Source organism: Sminthopsis crassicaudata, chromosome 4 (genome assembly GCF_048593235.1).
Source record: "Sminthopsis crassicaudata isolate SCR6 chromosome 4, ASM4859323v1, whole genome shotgun sequence".
NCBI lineage: Eukaryota > Metazoa > Chordata > Mammalia > Dasyuromorphia > Dasyuridae > Sminthopsis > Sminthopsis crassicaudata.
Genome location: NC_133620.1, coordinates 322185559 through 322201239, shown reverse-complemented (window position 1 = coordinate 322201239; position 15681 = coordinate 322185559). Strand labels below are relative to the sequence as shown.

The window sequence follows — 15681 nt, the reverse complement described above, 5'->3', positions numbered from 1 at the left end:
ATTATTCTAAGTAGATGTTAATTTCTATCTTTTTTTTTTTTTTTAAAGTTGCTGAGGTATCACCCTAGGGCAGTATGATGAGGTGCCAGGCCTTAAAGCATGCTCAGATTTACCCTTCCTGCAAGTTTGACAAGTGTTGATATTTTTGCCTGGTTCCAGTCCAACCAGTGGAGCTATGGTGAGCTTTCTTTGAAACATGAGGGATTGAAAGGCTGGTGCTATATACTGATGAAGAGCCGTCTGGTCGGCTGATGTACTAAAAGGACTGATGGCTTACAGATAGCTGAAATAGAACAGATTAAGCAAATTAAGTCATGTGTGGAGGAAAAAAAGAAGCAATTTTCATAAGCCATCAGTCCTTCTAGCTCATTAGCCAATCAAAAGATTATTTATCACCACAAAATCATTCATGGTCAGAACTGGTTGGGTTGGAATCAGGTGAGGAATATCTACAAATGCAGGTTACATCTGAGCATGCTCTAAGAAATAGATCCTCATGCAGAATGAAATTTAAAAAAAAAAACCGTTATTTTTCTTGAGGTTTTCTTTGGTCCATGTTTTCTTTCATAACATGACTATTATAGAAATGTTTTTCATGACAATTGCTTGCATTCTCAATGGAGGGCTGTGGATGGGAAGGGAGGAAGATAAAGAATCTGGAAGTCAAAATTTTTTAAATGAATGTTAAAAATTGTTTTTACATGTAACTGGGGAAAAATAAAATACTAAATAAATTTTTAAAAAACATAAAAACCCCAAACTACCAAAATAATGATGACAACCATAAGATTACTAATAACATTTTTCACATATAAGAAGTAAACAGCTTGACCTTTCCCTTGTAATTGGCTTTTAATGTTTATTTTGTATTTCTCTTGTATCCTATATGTTAAATTTTTTATTAATTCTGCAGTCTTTGTCTTAAATATATGAAAGTCTTTTCATTCATTAAGTGTTGATTTAAAAAAAAAAAAGGAAGGAAGGAAAGAAAGAAATGGCCCTTCAGTGGTCAGTCAACAGTATCATATATTTAGATCTGGAAAGGAATCTTAGAGAGTGTGTTGATTTTTTTTTTTCAATAAAAAAAGAAAGGAAGGAAGGAAAGAAAGAAAAAAAGAGTCTCTTCAGCCTTCTCCCCTTTGATAAGGTGCAAATGATGAGGTTAGTGGTAGTGAAAAAGTGTGAGAATTGGGGTGGGAAATACCCTCTGGTGGGAGACTTGGGCCCTATAAAAAAGAATTCGAAAACCTGAAATCTGTGTGGCAAAAAGGGATTTATTAGCATTAAGAAGCCTGCTAGAAAGACAGATTTCTTAGTGAGTAAAAAAGGTCTTCTTAGGAAGATAACAAAGGTTAGCACTGAGAAGAGAATATCTTCACCATTGGGCAAAAGTCCTGGTAGGGCTTCCTTGGCAAGCTTAATCCTGTTTAGGACTTTTGCAAATATTCAGGGTTCAGAGTTGTTTTTTATTTGACATCTGAAGCTTGGACTTCAATTCAAAATTGAATGACATTCACTCAATTATTGACAGTGCCTTGGGCCTAGATCTCCAATTGAAAAGAGGTTACTTATCTTGGGAGTTTGAGCTACTCAATAGGACTATCAGGCTGAAATCTCCAACTGAAGAAATTCACTTACCTGGGTGTTGTCTGGGAAAGGTATGCTTTTCCCAGGGGAGAGTTTGAGAACCCGAATTACTCTTCTTTTACAGATTAAAGGAGGCACAGTTTCAAGCCTCCGCCCCCACACAACTTACATCACCTTCAGGATATTTCCCATATACTAACCTATTCCTTTTTCTCCCATAACCCTGTGACTCCCTCATATACCTGACTGTTTTTCATGTTTTCCTTGGTTTCTAAGTATAGTTGTTTCCATCTTGTTTCACCTATTAGAATGTAAATTTTTTAAGGACAAAGACTACCTTTTTGCCATTCTTTGTGTCTCCATCACTTAGCACAGTGCTTGACTTTAGTTGCCTTGATCCCAATGATTTTTTAACACATTAGAAAACTGAGGTTCAGAGAGTTTAAGTGTCTTTCCCACAATGACCTTGCTAATAAATGTCAGAGGCAGAATTTGAACCTGGGCTTGTTAAGTGAAATATTCTTTCCATTATGTGGTGGTCAATTGCCCTCTAAATTTTGCACCCTTCTGCTAAGACTTGCCTTGTTGCAGTTCCTATAAATTAATGTCTCTATTTTTGCCAATGTTTATATAAGAGAGTGGTTTTGGGAAAGAGGGAGTATGGGAAGTGATTATTCTAGATTGTAAGTTAATGGGTTCTGGGATTTACATAAATATAGAGGTCTCCTTTAAGTGAGATCTCTGTGAATAGCTTGCTTTGACTCTTACTGTAGTCATAGACTCTTCTTTGTACAGGCAACACAAAGTAGTTTGGTAGTTTGAAGGAGTGGAATACTGAGAAATATCTTGCACCTAAAGCCATCTACTTTCCTAAAGAAAATATTGGGGAATGGGCATTGAACCCCCAACATATTTGGGATTTAGGGCGGTGTCCCAAAAGAATTTATAAGCTTAGACCATTTCTAAATCAAGAGGCAAAGATTTTATTATTATGCCATTGAGTGGCAGGCTAAATTCTAAAAGGGAATTTAAGTAATTAACAAGGAAAAAAGACTTAATTTCCATTAACTTGTTATTAATAAGAAGGAAGATATCATTAATAAAAGGAAGACACCATAAAACAGGCTAAGTTCCTAATGAACTAACCACTGTGATGCTTAGTAAATGGACCAACTCTAAAAGGAGTTGGCAAAGAAGTGGGATACCAATAGGGTATTTTATAGGATAAAAATAACTTTGGGGTTTGACATCATAACTTGGCTTGCTTCTTAAGAGTAGCTTGCTATTTAGATTACCAAAAAAAAAAAGAGAGAGAGTAGCTTAGACAGTAATTCAGGCTCTTTTCTGTGACCTTCACAGATTCTGTTGGGGTCTTATGCACCTCATCAAAACCTTTTCTTTTCAAGAAACCTCATTTTCTTCAGAATTTAGAGACATTGGCATGGATAATGTAAAGAAACAAGGAATAGAGTTCATCTTGGGATCTTTTCTATTCCTCAGACAGAGCCAAATTAACCCATAGACCAGACAATCACATGCTTAGAAAAGTTAGCAAAATTGCCTGTAGGAGAATTTTCCCTTTTTTTGACTTTGGTGAGGAAGTGGAAACCCAAGTAGTAGCCTTAAAATCTAGAACTTCTTACCAAAAATATCAGATGGAAGAAGCAGAGACAGACCATTGAGGATCTTAGTGTGGTGTCCCTCCCCTTAAAGGGACATCCTCAGAGGGGATTCAGGAATAAGTTGCAACATTCATTCACAAAAGACAGGACTGGGAGAAAAATCCTAGAGAAGAGCACAAAGAAACATCTTATTTCTTCTTCCCCATAAGAAACTTCTGGCAATTTTGTAGGAAGAAGGAATATTTATTGCATCATTTTTGTGTGTTGAGAGGAGGAGAATGGGAAGGGGGAGCAGCAGAAGGCAGGAAAGGGGTACAGTGTAATTGGAGTCAGGGTCTTGGGTTTGATTTTTTTGTTGTTGTTATTGCTATCAATCTACTGCTCAGGAAGTCCAAGCCTTAAATGATAATACTAAGTAACAGGTGTTCGGGGTGGAGGAGGAGACCGTGACAGATGGGAACTAAACACAGGTCCTGGCACTTTACAGGCATTTGGGAGTGCCAAATGGCACTGTTGCCTTATTTCTAGCCCTAAACTTCTCTTGATTCTCTTCCCTTCTTTCCCCCTAACTAGCTGTTCTGTCTCTCTGTCTAATAATGATGATAATAATGTTTAAATATCATCATGTGCCAGACCTTGTGCAAAGCACTTTACAATTTATAATCTAATTTACTTTGTATACATTTGATATTTACTAATATTTGGACATATTATATCCCCCACAAAAATATAAGTTCCTTTGGGGCTGGAAATGTTTCAATTTTCTCTTTGTCTTCCCTCTGCTTTGTGCAGTGTTATAGTAAGTGCTTAATACAAGTGTGATTATTTCTTTCAAATTCCTATCTCCTTAGGATTTAGAACTTACAAAAATATGCAATTCACTGAGTATCCTTGTATTGTGCATATTTCTAATTTCAGAAAAGTTAACTAGACTAGAGTAGTTCATTCTTTCCTTTGTAAGGAGAATCTGGGATAATCTCAGGCAGAACTTAAACTTTTTCCATTCATGATTTCTTTTGGCCTGGGAAATTTTTATATGATCCTGGGGTAAATAGATATATCCAATAAATATATAAATCAAACATGTACTGATAATAAATCATAATTTTGCAACTCCCACATTCTGATATGCTATCAGTTAGGGTGGAGACCTACATTTTAAGAAGCTTTGGTAGCCCTTCAGTGAATTAACTGTATAACCTTGATAGTAGAGTCCCTCCCTTCATCAGGATGTATTGATAGGGAATGGGAAATATATGTGGTATCCAGGACAACTGAATCTATTTGATAAAGTATCTTAACTTTGTTGTCTAAAGGAAAGACACTGAATCTGTGCCCATACCTTTTCCAGCTCCTGAAAGGAAAGGAACTGAAACTGTTTACAGTGAAATCAGAAAGGCTGGTAAGTTGGCTAGTTCACAGTGGAGGTGGGTAGGGAGGTTTGAGGAAGTGGGCTGGGCTTGGGTGGGTAGGGAAAGAGGAGGTATGAGTTTCAGGAGACAGGTGAAAAGATCAGAAGAAGAGGGGAATTCATATTTTTTCCTATGTATGCTACCAATTTTCTCTCTGACCAGAAAAGAAAACCAGATGTCCTAAGGAGGGGGTGGAGGGAAAGTGACTCTACAATTAAATTCAGCAAGCATTTAGTAAGCAACTATTATGTGTCAGGTGGCGTGCCAGAGGTATAAAGCCAAAAATTAAATGGTTCCTGTCTTCAAGAGTTTAGCTTCTACTGAGAAGAAGCAACATGTACATAGACAGTGCTATATAAACAGTATTTCTATCATACACACACATGCACACACATTGTAATTTCCTAGGGAAGGTCACCCATCTAAGATGAAGGCTTGTTTATTAACAAAAGAAGGCAATTTACAGAGGGTACAATGGAAGAGGAAGGTAGAGTGGAAGAGAGATGGATAGGGTTGAGGAAGTGATGATGACTGGTGCCCAGGAAAGAGAGCTACAACCTAGTTTAAAACTCAAAATCACAGATATTGTGAAGAGGGCACTGGGTATTTGATTATCATAACCTTTCACCAGTAGAAAAGACAATATATTTTTGGTTATCAGTCATACTGTGCAAGAGGTAGAAAGAACAGATTTGGCATTCCCCATTTTATAGGACAGATGATGAATGAATAAATGAAAAATATTTATTAAACACTTACTGTGTGCCAAGCAAAGTATTAAGTGCTAGGGGTGTTAATACAAAAGAAAGGCAGTTCTTCACTTCCAGGAGCTTAATTCTGGGAAGTAGTAACCAGAATTATGGTTTGGGAAATCATGGATGCAGTTCATTATCAGGGAAAGCTGAGCCCAGTAAGTTAGCTTCTCCCAGGCATGACCTTTGAATGGTCTTTAAAGTTGCACCTTAAAGAATGGTGCAACACGTATATTGTATCTAGGTTATATTGTAACATATGTAAAATGTATGGGATTGCCTGCCATCAAGGGGAGGGAGTAGAGGGAGGAAGGGGATAATTGGGAAAAATGAATACAAGGGATAATATTATAAAAAAAATTACTCATGCATATATACTGTGGGAAAAATTATAAATAAATAAAAAAATAAAAAAAAATAAAAAGAATGGTGCAACATGGGGCAGCTTGGTGGCACTGGCTAGAGCACCAGCCCTGAAGTCAGGACCTGAGTTCAAATCTGGTCTCAAACACTTAACATTTCTTAGCTGTGTGACCCTGGACAAGTCACTTCCCAATTGCCTCAGGGAAAAAAAATGGTGCAAAATAGTAGCAGGGCTAAGACAGGGGCCCATGGAGTTTTGGAGACTTGCTGGCCAGCTCCAATAAAAAGCTTTTTTGGGTTTATGCTCCAAGAGCTCTTGGCAGAAACAACCAGAATGAAGATTAACAGGGACTTAATGACCATCCATGCCAATAGCCCTCTCTTTTCATCTCTTCTTTTCCTTATTTGCATATTTGACCACTCACGTCTCATTTGCTTGTGTCTCTCCATCTCCTTGTCTATGCTATTCCCAAAGTTTAGGACAAGTTTTCTTCATTCAAAATGGCCATAATTGCCAAATGCCAATAGCTTTCTCCTGAGAGAATATGTTAACAGACTCTTCCCTCTCAGAATATCTGTTAACTGACTGTTTTCAGAACAGTTCTGCAGAACATAACTGTGATCGCTGTCCAAAGTACCTCACCGAATGCAGTGGAATTCTGGTTTACCACAAGTAATTTTTCTTCTAGGGCAATTTCTATTTCCAGCTAAGGAATCAGGAGTGATCAAGCTAGTGGAAAGTTTAGAGAATCAGCAGTCCTCTTAAAACAGATGGAGACAGCAAGACTAGAATAGGAGAAATGACTTTTCCAAGAAAATACAGATAAATGGCAGATCTGAGAAGGGAAACCAGGTTTCTTGATTCCCAAAGCAATGCCTACTCCATTTCCTCAATCTGAACATCAGAGAATCTGTGGAATTAGAGAATCTCAGAGTTAGAAGAGACCTCAGGAATGATCAAATCTAACCTTATTTGAAAAAGATTTCTTTCTACAACATTAGAAGCAAGTGATACTCTGATCTTTTCTTAAAGAATCACAACCAATTATACTTTTGGACAGCTCTAATAGGTAGGAATAGGGTAGTAACTAGGTGGCACAATCATAAAATGCTGGCCCTGGAGTCAGGAGTTCATTAGTTCTGTCACAAGGACATAAGCTGTGAGACCTAGGCACATCACTTAATCTTCTGTGCTTCAAATGTAAAATGACCTAGAAAAGGAAATGGCAAACCACTCTAGTATCTTTGCCAAGAAAACCCCATGTGAGGTCACAGAAAGTCATAAAGAACTGAAATAATTCAACAACAAAAATATACTGGATGCTTTTCCTTACATCAATTCTACATATACATCCATATCTCCTTGAAGAACAGATTTGAACAAAATAAGTTTATCTTTCATGTGAAAGATATTTCAAATACTTGAAGATTGTTGTCATGTTTCCCCAAAGCACCTCTCTTCTAGTCTAAACACATCCATTTCTTTGAACTTATCCTTTTTGCATGCTAAATACTTGTGGAAAACATGAAAAAGAGCCAAGATTTCATCTGTCTGTAGAGATGCCAAAGAGAGATTTCTCTCCATGAAACTAATAAACTGAATATGATTTTGTAGATAAATCTAAGGGAGTTGTTTGATGAGCACGTAGTTTAGTAAATATCAGAAATATCTTAACCCAATTTGAGTCTTTTTGACTCTGACTTAGCCTTCTATCTACTATGACATGCTATCTTTTCTATAGGGTGTTATATTGTATAAGTATTATTAGTTGTATATTATAATAAAAAGGAATAGGTATCAGCCTTGGCTCTGCTACTTAATACTAGTGACCAAATTTAACTTTTCTGGGTTTATTTTTCCTTGTAAAATAATTGTAATATATTTGAAGTTTGTACTACATATAATCTACATGTAATCCTAGATCTTTGTAGCTCTGTATTTTGCAATCTTGTGAATAGAAATTTAAGTGTTCCCAAGAAACATAGAGTCCAAAGGTTAACAATATTTACCATAGGCTATTGGACTTATTCCTCTTCCTTCAGACAGAACTATACCAACTCTCAAGTTGGATTAGTGGATATCTACATTTGAAATGTACCTATGAAAGAAAATGGCACAATAACCTTTGTTAAGCTCTTTCTGTGACACAGAATTATTCTTTTGAAGCCATAAAATTATTTTCCCTTGCCTAACTTGAATCTATTTGCATAATCCTGTTATAGCATCCCATGCTAGTCACTATCAAAAAGAAACTGAACCAAAAAACCTCTTTTTTAAAGAAAGAGATTTTAGCCTCTCTTCTTCTAACAGAATCTAGGAATCTTTTCTTGGAATCATGTTTTCAAGTGCATAAAATAAAATGCACAGGGTTGCAAAGAAAGACAATCATATGGAAATATAAATATCCAAAAAAATTTTAAGCTTTTGGAATCCAGATTAAGAACTCCATTTCTTTTTAAAATATATTTTTATTTCATTAAAAATTTTCCCAATTATATTTTAAAACATTTAAAATTTAAAATTCCAAATTCTCTCTCTCCATCCCCTACCTCTTGAGAAGGCAAGTAATATATCAATTATATATGTGGTCATGCAAAATACTTTTCTATATTATAAAATAAAACATGCCCCCAGAAAAATATAAGAAAAACAAAGTGAAGAAAGTATGCTTCAATCTGCACTCAGAACTCATGAGAATTCCCATTCTAATAGAAAAAAAGGAGACCTAAGTTTTAACCTTGGGTTCTGTCATTAATGAGCCAGAATCCTTCTTACTTAGGCCCTACAGGTTCACTTTTCAAGTTCTCAATTTTGTTTTTGTCTTCATTAATTCATCTAGATAGCTAGAAGTGTTTAAAAATACATAGATCATTTTGTTCTCAGTGACTCACATACTATTATTATTCTGACTGTAAGAGGCTTGTATAGGAAGACCTGAGTTTGAGTCCTATGTTATTTACTAGTTAGATTTTTTCACCTTATTGCTGAGACCCTCAGTTTCTTTTGTGAAATAGGGATAATGACAAGTACACAGAATTCTTGGACAAATCAAGTAAGACAGTATATGTGAAAGCTATTTTTAGCCTTAAAGCACTATATAAATAGTCCATAGTAATAATCCTGTAAAATCCATATTATAGTGTCCATATTATATTCCTTGTCCTTCTTCAACTTGTACATCTCCAGTGTCAAGTGATTCTGTCAAATCTTTGAACAAGTTTAACTGCTAGTTCTTTTAATATACCATATGCTATAGTGTATATATACTATATACTGTTTATATACTAAACTGATGCTGAACTGAACATTTCCCTCAGATATCCATAATTTCTAGAAAATAATCTTCTCTTTACTAGTTATGAGTCTGCTTGCAAACAGTTAGCAGCAACAAAAGTCCATGTGTTTCCCTCTGTAAATGGGGGAGGGGGAACACTAGGCAGAATAATTACTACTGAGCAATTCTGCTCCTGCCTAGCAAATACTTGTCCCACTTACTGGCTGCCCTAGTTAGGTATTTATTAAAGGAGAGAGCACAATATTGGGCAGTGGTTCCTAATCTTTTCAAATAGAACAACCCATTCCTCCTATTCTCCTTTACCTAAAGAACGAGGGGATTTCTCTTTCTTCTCTTTGTGCCCTTCACTGTTTTCTAGATGGCAAAAGAGTTTCTTGTTCTCCATATTATCAATCAAGAGTGTAGTTGTTTGTTCTTGAAGAGGATCATGATATAGGGCAAGTGATTACAAGACATGTGAGTGAATTGGATTTAAGTGAGAGAGGGTTGAGCAAGGTCACCTGTCTTACTTTCCCCTCCAGAGCCATCAAGGTCCAATGGCCAGATATAGATCAGTATAACTGGAGATGGTCCTGGATGCAGTGGGAGACCTTGGCCTTTTTACACTAAGGTCTTTAACAAGTCTTAGTTTGATTGAGGCAATACCCAATCAATGATTAAGATTAGGTAAGAAATGAGACAGAAAATGGTCTCTTTTACAATGTGTGTGTGTGTGTGTGTACATGAATACAAAAGATACTTTATTTAGGAGAAGAGGGTATGGACAAAATGAAGAGATACAATAAACACAAAGAATAATAAATATGAAATAGATTTGGGAGAACAATATAGTTTCCCAAGAAAAAGAGTTTAGAAGAATCCATTAAAGGAATATGCCACAAGGGGAGAGGATGCCATTGACTGGCAGGCTAAATCCATAGATGATTAAGAGTTAAGTTAGTTATAAGAAGGAGAAAGACATCATGAAGGGATGAGAGGATAGCCCCAGGAGGCATGAGGGCATGTAAGGAGAAAGATAACGGTCAGGTAGAACATCATGTTGGGCTAACCCCAAAAGGGATTTAGCAAAGTGAGTCATGGACAGATTTATAGGGGAGATTTAACCTAAGGGGTTTGATATAACTTGGATTTCTGACTGGACACAATAAAAAGAGGCTACCCAAGACCTCCAGAGAGGATAGGACTATAAGGTTGAATTGATCCCTATCAATGCCCTTCCTCTCTTATCTTAGGGAATAATCTTACCAATGCTTCAGCCTCTGTCTGCCCACCTACTTAGTCAAGACTTCATCATATATACACACAGATGTATGTATGTATGTATATATACACAGATGTATGTACATGTTTATGTGTATATCTATATAAATAAATAAGGAGATGTGTGTCTGTCTGTCTGTCTGAGAGGAGACTTTTAGGGTTTCTGGACAAAACTGAGTGTAGTAAGCCCCCCTTGAAAGTAGGGACTGGGTGGGGTCTTTATAATGGCAACTGGGGTTACAAGCATTCCTGTTGTCGTCTCTTATGTTCAAGGATATTCATAAATCAAGTATTTTTGGCTTCCTTACTGTCAGCACTAGTGTTCAGGGATTTTGTTCTTAAATGAGATTTGTAACATTCCCCACTCTTCACCCCCCATGCCTCACCCCTCCTCCAACTGTCCCGTTAAATCCTAAAGAGACAGTGCCTTGAGAGAAAAACTGTGAAGTCCTTAGTTTGTCTTTAGTGTTCCATTCTCCCCTTTGGGTACCCTTTTCCTCCCCACCCTCCTCCAATCAGTAATACTTCCTGCCCCCACCTCCATTTCCTGCTGCCCTTACCACTCTCTAAATCGTTCTCAGGAAAGAATCCAACAAACTCCCTGACACGGAAATATAAGTGACTCACAACGTTTCATGCTTTGTTGGTCCCAGAGGGATTACCATTTCAATAAAAAGCAAACCTGGAGGGAACTTAGAGATCACCCAGGCCAAGCCCTTTGTTTTATAGATAAGGAAAAATATACAAAGAGAAAACCCAAAGTCCCAATTTTGGATTCCATGCTTCTATTATCAGTAGTCCTCTAGAGCAGATTGATTACTGCCAGAGAGATAGATCTGTGTTGTTATAAGCAAGCCTGCAAATCCTTGTTTGCATTAAGCTTTGTCATTTTGTTATTAATATATTTTCGGAGTTAGTAGATACAGTATTAACTACAATGCTCTGTGTATCTGGTACTGATGTACACACCAAATGATGGTAGGCAACAATTGTTGGGGTCTGGTCCTGTGAAGAATTCACAATGATCATTCTCTTTGGCAAAAGGCAGGTTTATTTAGGAGAGGTTACAGACAAAATAAAAGGTACTTTACACACCAGGAATGGTAAATATGAAATAGAATTGGGAGAGCATATGAAGACAAGTTCTTTTGTGGAACTTAGAATTACCCAGTACAAAGGGCTAAATCCTGAAAGGAACTTAGCATCCCAAAAGAGTTAACTAGCTGTAAGAAGAGAGGTTGAGAAACATAGTAGGGTTAGGAGAAATACCACATGGCATGGGAGAGGGTAAAGGGAAAGACACCACGAGGCAGTGTGCCATGGTGAATGGACCCAAAGAAGGTCAGTTAGTATTACATGGGCCATAATGTAGATTTTATAGGGAAAATTTAACCTCAGGGACATGACTGGGATTTCTGACAGGATATGGCAAGGTGAGGCTGTCCAAGGCCCCTACAGAAGGTAGGCCTCAGGGTTTTGGTATAACTTGGATTTTTGACTGGACAACCTTCTCAGAGGGTGAGATTACAGAGCTGAATTGATTTCTATCAGTGCCTTTCTCCTGCCTGCTCCAGGGATCAGTTTGAGCAATTCTTCAATTTCTCTTTGCCCAGCATATGGGTACCATTCAGGACCATTTAATAGGCCTGGGTTTGTCTGAGAAATTTTTTGATGATAAGAAAATGTCACTTGAAAGGCTTGTCGACCACTGATTTATATTATTCTGTCTTCATTAATGTCAAAAGAATGACTGCATAACTATGGAATGCTAGGCATAACACACCTTATGGATGGAGCAGGTTTATTTTCCTCTCCTCTCCACTACTCTCAAAATTTCACAGCATCAGCTATTCTGCTTTCTATCAGACCTTAGAATTTTCTTAATCCCTGACTCTAGAATGGTGACTCTCAGGAGAAGTTCCTTCAATTCTCTATTCCTTAAACAAAGAGAGTTTATTCAAAAGAATCTTCTCTCAGCTGCTACTTGTAATGAAGGCCATAATTTCTATCTATTCATTGCCTTTGGTTTCTTTTAACAGAGCAATTACAAAAAAATCATTACCCTAAAACTCTCCTTCTCTTACTTGGTAAATGTCAAGTCTGGGGTACTATCCTCTGGGGATTTTCCTCCTTAAATTTAATTTCCTGCTTTATCTATGCTTTTTTTTTTTTTTTTTTTTTTTAAGTTGAAATCTTTCTTCTTTTCCTCCCTTTTTTTCCCTTCCCACAAAGGCTTGGCAAAAATATGTTTCCTTTTGGCCTGTTGAGAGTTAAGTGAGATTAAAACCTCCTTGAGTGGCTGGCTGCCATTTTGGTCTGCCAATTCCCTCCTCCTCTTTAAGGAAGACTATTTCCCTCCTAAAGCTTTGACCTACAGATAATAACATCCCGTTTAAAAAAAAAAAAACAAAAAAAAACCAAAAAAAAAAAACCTCCACCCTGCTTCTCACCAGAATCTTTCAGGTTGTTATTTGAAATAGGCTTTATTAGTGCTGTCCTTTCTTTTCTAAAGATGAAAACCAACTTTTTTTTCCTCCTCTTTTCTAAATTGGAGTTTTACATTTGCCATCAGTTTAAATGAAAAAGTTCAACTCGGTGGCCTTTGGAGATAGGGAGGTAATCTGGCTCAAGTGTACTATCAAGGGCTTTTGGTCCTACATCCCTTGAAGCTTTATATAATGCATTCCTTAAGACCACCAAGCAAGGTAGAAAATGCTGGCATCTTTATCTCTCATTTTGCAATAAGAAAAGTGAAGCCAAAAAAGAAAATGACTTGCCTAGAATCACATAGCCAGTGAGTAAAATTTAAATTTAGATCCCTTAATTTTGAATCTAGAGCTCTTTCTATACTACCTTTAAAACAGATTTATAGCCCAGAGTCCATGGACTGTGGATAGATTTTAGAGTTCATGAAGTTCTATGGGGGAAAAAAAATTGCATCTAATTTTTGTTAACCTCTAACTAAACTCTAAATTTAGCATTTCCTGGAACAATTTAAAATTTTTATTCCAAGAAATGGTCTGTAGACTACATCAGACTGTCAAAAGATTTCTTGACACAAAAGGGGTTAGGACTCCTTGCTCTATATGAAAGGAACAGCTGATTTCTATTTTTCATTGCCATTTTTTTCTCTTTTCTCCAAATTATTAAAAAAAGGAAACAAGATCATTTTGATGTCAAGGATTGGAGTTATGCAGCAAGAGGGGCTTCTGTTTAATACCTGAGAAGGTAAAGAAGAAAGGAAGAAGGAAGAGGGCAGCAGATTGCAGCTAGGGAGGGCAGTTATACCAGGGACAACTGGTAGAGCAGGACCAGCAGGCTGGCCCTAATTGCTCTTTATCCTATTGATTGTCAGGAACCAGCTCTGGCCTGATCTGCACAGTGTAGGTTCTTGTTTCTGGCTGTATATTTGGAGGGAGGAAGAGGAAAAAATTTGGCACCAAGAAAAGGGTGGGAAGAGACTGAGTTGGAAGAAATCATTTGGGGAACTATAGTTTAAGGAAATTCTGCTTGGGTGAAGGACTGGAAGGAAATAGAGAATAGTCTCACTGGACCCAGCAGCCACAGAGTGACAGAGTGGAGAGAGGCTTGAGAGATGGGACACAACAGCAAGGCAATTCTGGTCCTCCTGGGGGGACCCTGGATGAGTCCTATCTATGGCTGTTTCCTGCTTCAAGCTCAATGTGATAGTTCCTTTGTTGTCTGTAGTTGTTTGGTAGCCCACATGTCCATTGCTGCTCCCTGCAACGCAGGAAGCTGGGTACAAGCTTCTACCAGCCCTGGCCCAAGGCCTAGGGCAAAATCTTATATCTGGAAGCACAGATAACATTAAATGATCTCTAAGATCTAATGTTCTCTGATAATTGTGTAACATTCTTTTGCATTAGTTGGATGTTGCTTACCTCCCCACAGGAAACAGAGGGGAACAGTCTCCTCAATGATGGATAACAAGGCAAAAAATGAAGATTTAGAAAACAGAATATCAGGAAGTCCAAACCAGGGCTCAGAGAAGGACCAAGTCAACCTGCCTCTTTCTTTAGTGGACTCTCTTTGTAAAATCCTATACTAAGTAGAATATTAGGGAGCAAAGAAGAGTAGGAGTTGTATTCAAAGGCTTCAGAGGATTTGAATGCCATTTTACAATTACTCATGTGATCTAAATCAGTCATTTTGTATTTATGAGGTTCAGTTTTCTCATGTTTATAAAATCTCTTCCTGCTCTTAGTGTATGACCTGGGATGATCTCAGGCAATAGTTGGACCACTTTCCACCTAAGTGACCTTAAACCTGGAGAAAGTTAATTCCCCTCCCCTCTCAGTTTGCTCATCTGTAAATTGTAGAGGTTGAACTATTATCAGAGATCCTTAATCTATTTTTTTTAATATCATGGACCTCTTTTGGAGTCTAGTGAAACTTTTGGACCCCTATTCAAGATAATATTTTAATCATTAAAATGAAGGAAGTTAGGGATCATTAGTATGTCAAGTCAGGACTTGAGAAGGAGAAAGAAAAGGAGACAAGCATTTATTTATTTAATTTCCACTTAGTAATATTTTATTTTTTTCCAATTACATGTAAAAATAATTTTCAACATTTGTTTTTGTGAGGTTTTTTTGTTCCAAATTTTCTCTTCCTCCTCAATACAGCAAGCAATTTGACATAGGATATACATGTGCAATCATGAAACAAGCATTTATTAAGCACCTACTGCATTATGGCATCTAGGTGGGTAAGTAGAGCACCTGGCCTGGAGTCAGAAGGCCTGAGTTCATATGTGATCTCAGACATCAGCTGTGTAACACTGAGCAAGAAAACCTCAAATGGGTTCACAAAGAATTGGACACAACTGAAATGATCAAGAAATAACCATTGTGCCAGATATTGTGCTGAGCACTTTACAGATATTGTATCATTTGAGTCCCACAACAGTTCTGGAACGTAGATACTCTTATCACCCCTCCTTTTACTGATGAGGAAACTGAGGCAGACAAAAATTAAGTATTTGTCCAGGGTCACACAGCTCTAATAAACATTTGAGACTTGGATTTGAACTTAAGTTTTCCTGACAGTAAGCTTTGTTCTCTATCTGAAAGAGCTTCCCTAAAATAAATTTTTAAAATGAATAAAATAAAATATATAGGATTGCAAAAAACCCAATCTTTTTGAAAATCAAGTATCAAAATTTAAAAAAAAGTCAGGGACCCCTGAACTTGATGACTTCTAAGGTCCCCTTTGACATTAAATCATTTGAGTTTTTCCAGTCCTTTTCCTCTGTCACTTAATTTTTCAGTTCACCTGCTCCCTCCAGTCCAGGGAGTTTTAGTGTTGGTTATTTTGGGAAACATCTTAACAACATATTGTTCTGATTGTTCTAGTTGCTTTGGCCTTT

The 15681-nt window shown here is 37.1% G+C and overlaps 1 protein-coding gene across 8 annotated transcripts in view; it reads left to right on the top strand.

Moving 5' to 3' along the window:
- Nucleotides 1–15681, top strand: part of PECAM1 (platelet and endothelial cell adhesion molecule 1) — a 111004-nt gene that overhangs the window by 75717 nt on the left and 19606 nt on the right. For 4 of the 8 annotated variants that reach the window (XM_074260522.1, XM_074260525.1, XM_074260521.1 and 1 more), the window contains one exon: nucleotides 4561–4611. The exons of 3 other annotated variants lie outside the window; for them this stretch is intronic. In XM_074260522.1, coding sequence (XP_074116623.1) covers nucleotides 4561–4611 — 51 coding nt within the window. Of the gene's footprint in view, nucleotides 1–4560; nucleotides 4631–15681 lie in introns of those variants that run through there. One more of the 8 variants, XM_074260523.1, reaches the window with a different exon arrangement.